We start from the raw sequence: 2,596 nt of genomic DNA, 5'->3' as shown, positions 1-2,596 counted from the left end.
TTCTTTAGAAGATGTTGGGACTATTGATCAGTTAGGACTTTTCATGGCCATGTTTCAATTTCTCTTAGTCAAATACAATCTGATCAAAATGGAATGCAATAGGTATAGATAGAAAATTCTGTGTCGCTTCATTTTATCAGGAGCCCCTTATCCTCATGTCTCTCTATTTCCCTCAAATCTCATATTAGAGGGAGGAAAAATTCTCCAGACCAGACTATATGTACCTGACAGCAGAGTGGCCCAAACAGACACACCGAGACTTGTAGGTGATTCTGCAAAGAAGTTTATTGCAGGAGCACAGGAGCTTCAGCTCAGCAAAGTTTAAAGGGGGTTGGGGGCTGGTGATGAGGATTGATGCTGACATCCAAGGTACACAGTAGGATGTGACCTTGGCTGTGACTGTGGGGCTTGGCACAACAGCTTGGCACAAAGCGCTGACTCAGAGCTTAGAAGAGCGAATCCAAGTGAACCGGAACCACCCAGTATGTAGTATTGTCTCCTGGAGTTCTGTAGTTGCAGGCAACAATGTAGATCTTCCATGCTACGTGTTCTATATCCGCAATTCATGTAAGTTTGTGAGGGATTTGTGAGATTGCAGTACGTTATAGGCACTTTAATTGAGCTATTATGACAATTTGTATAGTGACTTCTAGGGCAGGTTACATTTCGGGTCATACAAAGATTAGCTACAGTAGCATACGTTGTATGGAGAAAAGTATTTATGGGTTTGCATTTCTTATGAACACCAAAATAAAGATAGTTAATCGGCTGCATTGCGATGTTGCATTGAGGGTTGGTCATATTTATGTGTTGAGTATAAAACCACTGAGTCGGGTTAGATTACCGGGTGCTCCATGGAAGGAGATTACCATCCCCAAGAGCCCCAGCAGGAGAAGGAGGCAAAGCTGGGAATCCCGCTGTGTTGGAATCATGTTTGCTGTAAAAAGAGAAGAATCTCCTGCATCCAGGCCCAGTAGTGACACACCACCTCATCTCTCACCCTGCAGACACTGAGGTTCTATTTCCTTTTCCCTCAGCTCCCCCAAGTCTGTCAAGTACTGGGCGTTAACTTCAGCTCAGCCCTCCTTCAGTAGTTGTTCCATCGCCAGTCCTCCTGTCCCAGTTCCAGGGGCTCATTATCTTACCCAGTCTCTGTGCTCTGTCTGCTGTGAGAACAGATCCAGCCGGTTGTCCTGGGATTCAGGGGCAGCTGGTCTCCCCAGTCCTGGCGACTGGATATATAGAGCATGCCTTGTGGGTGGGGCCAGCAGAGCCAAGAGGGGTCTGAGTTTCAGATGAGAAGAAACCACAGATTGGCATGTGACCCGCTAGTGCAAGGAACCTCTTGTTTTGTCATTTGCTGGTCACCGCAGACCCAACAACAGACCTCTTCTGCTTCTGCGGCAGGACTGTAATTGCAGGCATCCCGTGAGGGCAGATCTCTGCCAATGCGTCGGGTGTCTATTAATGAAAACTGCACACTGGCTGCAGAACGGCCATAAAGTTTATAACTGAACTTGTGGCAGGCACTGAGGGACGAAGTACAGAAAGTCAGGCCCAGTCCTTGGAACACATAGAGCCTGGAGGGCTGTCTGCACAGGAGGAAACCGGGTCCCCTTCACTTGTTTGAGCTCCCTGCTTTTCTCTCACCTAAACATTCTCCATCTCATCAACCTGAGCTCTGAGCTTCTTGATGCTCAAAATCCTGGAGGTACATAGTGATTTCTTATGTATCTTGGAGGTTTTGCTTCTGCTCCCCTTGTATTGGATTCACTTTCTCTTCGTTAAGACTTGGTCTGACCAATGCCTTCATTTCATGTCAAGTAACAATAGTGTAACCATTCCACCCAGAGGAAAGTCGTTCTGTAAAATCTTCCCTTGAATGAATGTTTGGTGTCATGTACAGATCCCAACCTTGGGCTCATGTTCCTGTCTTCTCTTCAACCTTCTATTTCTATCAAATAGTTCCCCGTTGGGAGTCACTTACTATCAGGGTACATTTCATTTCCTGATGTGTCACGACAATTATTTTTTGTGTGAAGGGATTATTTGACAGGGCACTGTATTCTTTTTTTAAAGATTTTATTGGGGAAGGGGAACAGGACTTTATCTTAGTTGTGGAGGGCACAGCTCAGCTACAGTTGCTGTTGCTAGCTGCAGGGGGCACAAACCACCATCACTTGCGGGAGTCTAACCGGCAATCTTGTGGTTTAGAGGACACGCTCCAACCAACTGAGCCATCCGGGAGGCAGCTCAGCTCAAGGTGCCCTGTTCAATCTTAGTTGCAGGGGGCGGAGCCCACCATCCCTTGCGGGATTCGGGGAATTGAACTGGCAGCCTTGTGGTTGAAAGCCCACTGGCCCATGTGGGAATCGAACCAGCAGCCTTCAGAGTTAGGAGCACGGAGCTCCAACCGCCTGAGCCACCCGGCTGGTCCCCGGACTGTATTCTTGAGAGTATAGAATTTTAGTACAAGGTCTGGAGACATGAAATATACTCTTGGTCTCCAGAAGCAGACAAAAATAATTATAGAGACTTGATTTTGCTACAGTGTGATAGAGGTAATCACACTGTGTGAACATGCTTTTATGAGGAC

At 46.9% G+C, this 2,596-nt stretch overlaps 1 protein-coding gene across 1 annotated transcript; it reads right to left on the bottom strand.

Moving 5' to 3' along the window:
* Positions 1-265: 265 nt before the first annotated feature.
* On the bottom strand, positions 266-1,302 carry LOC117023661 (eosinophil cationic protein-like). Its single transcript, XM_033108699.1, is given in 4 exon segments — positions 266-552; positions 554-836; positions 839-937; positions 1,146-1,302. Coding segments are annotated over 3 exon segments (483 nt in total). The 5' UTR covers positions 933-937; positions 1,146-1,302; the 3' UTR covers positions 266-446.
* Positions 1,303-2,596: the final 1,294 nt, after the last annotated feature.

The sequence above is a fragment of the Rhinolophus ferrumequinum genome, chromosome 6 (genome assembly GCF_004115265.2).
Source record: "Rhinolophus ferrumequinum isolate MPI-CBG mRhiFer1 chromosome 6, mRhiFer1_v1.p, whole genome shotgun sequence".
Classification (NCBI taxonomy): domain Eukaryota; kingdom Metazoa; phylum Chordata; class Mammalia; order Chiroptera; family Rhinolophidae; genus Rhinolophus; species Rhinolophus ferrumequinum.
Note: the sequence above shows the minus strand (reverse complement) of the source record. Positions and strands in the feature narration are given on the sequence as shown.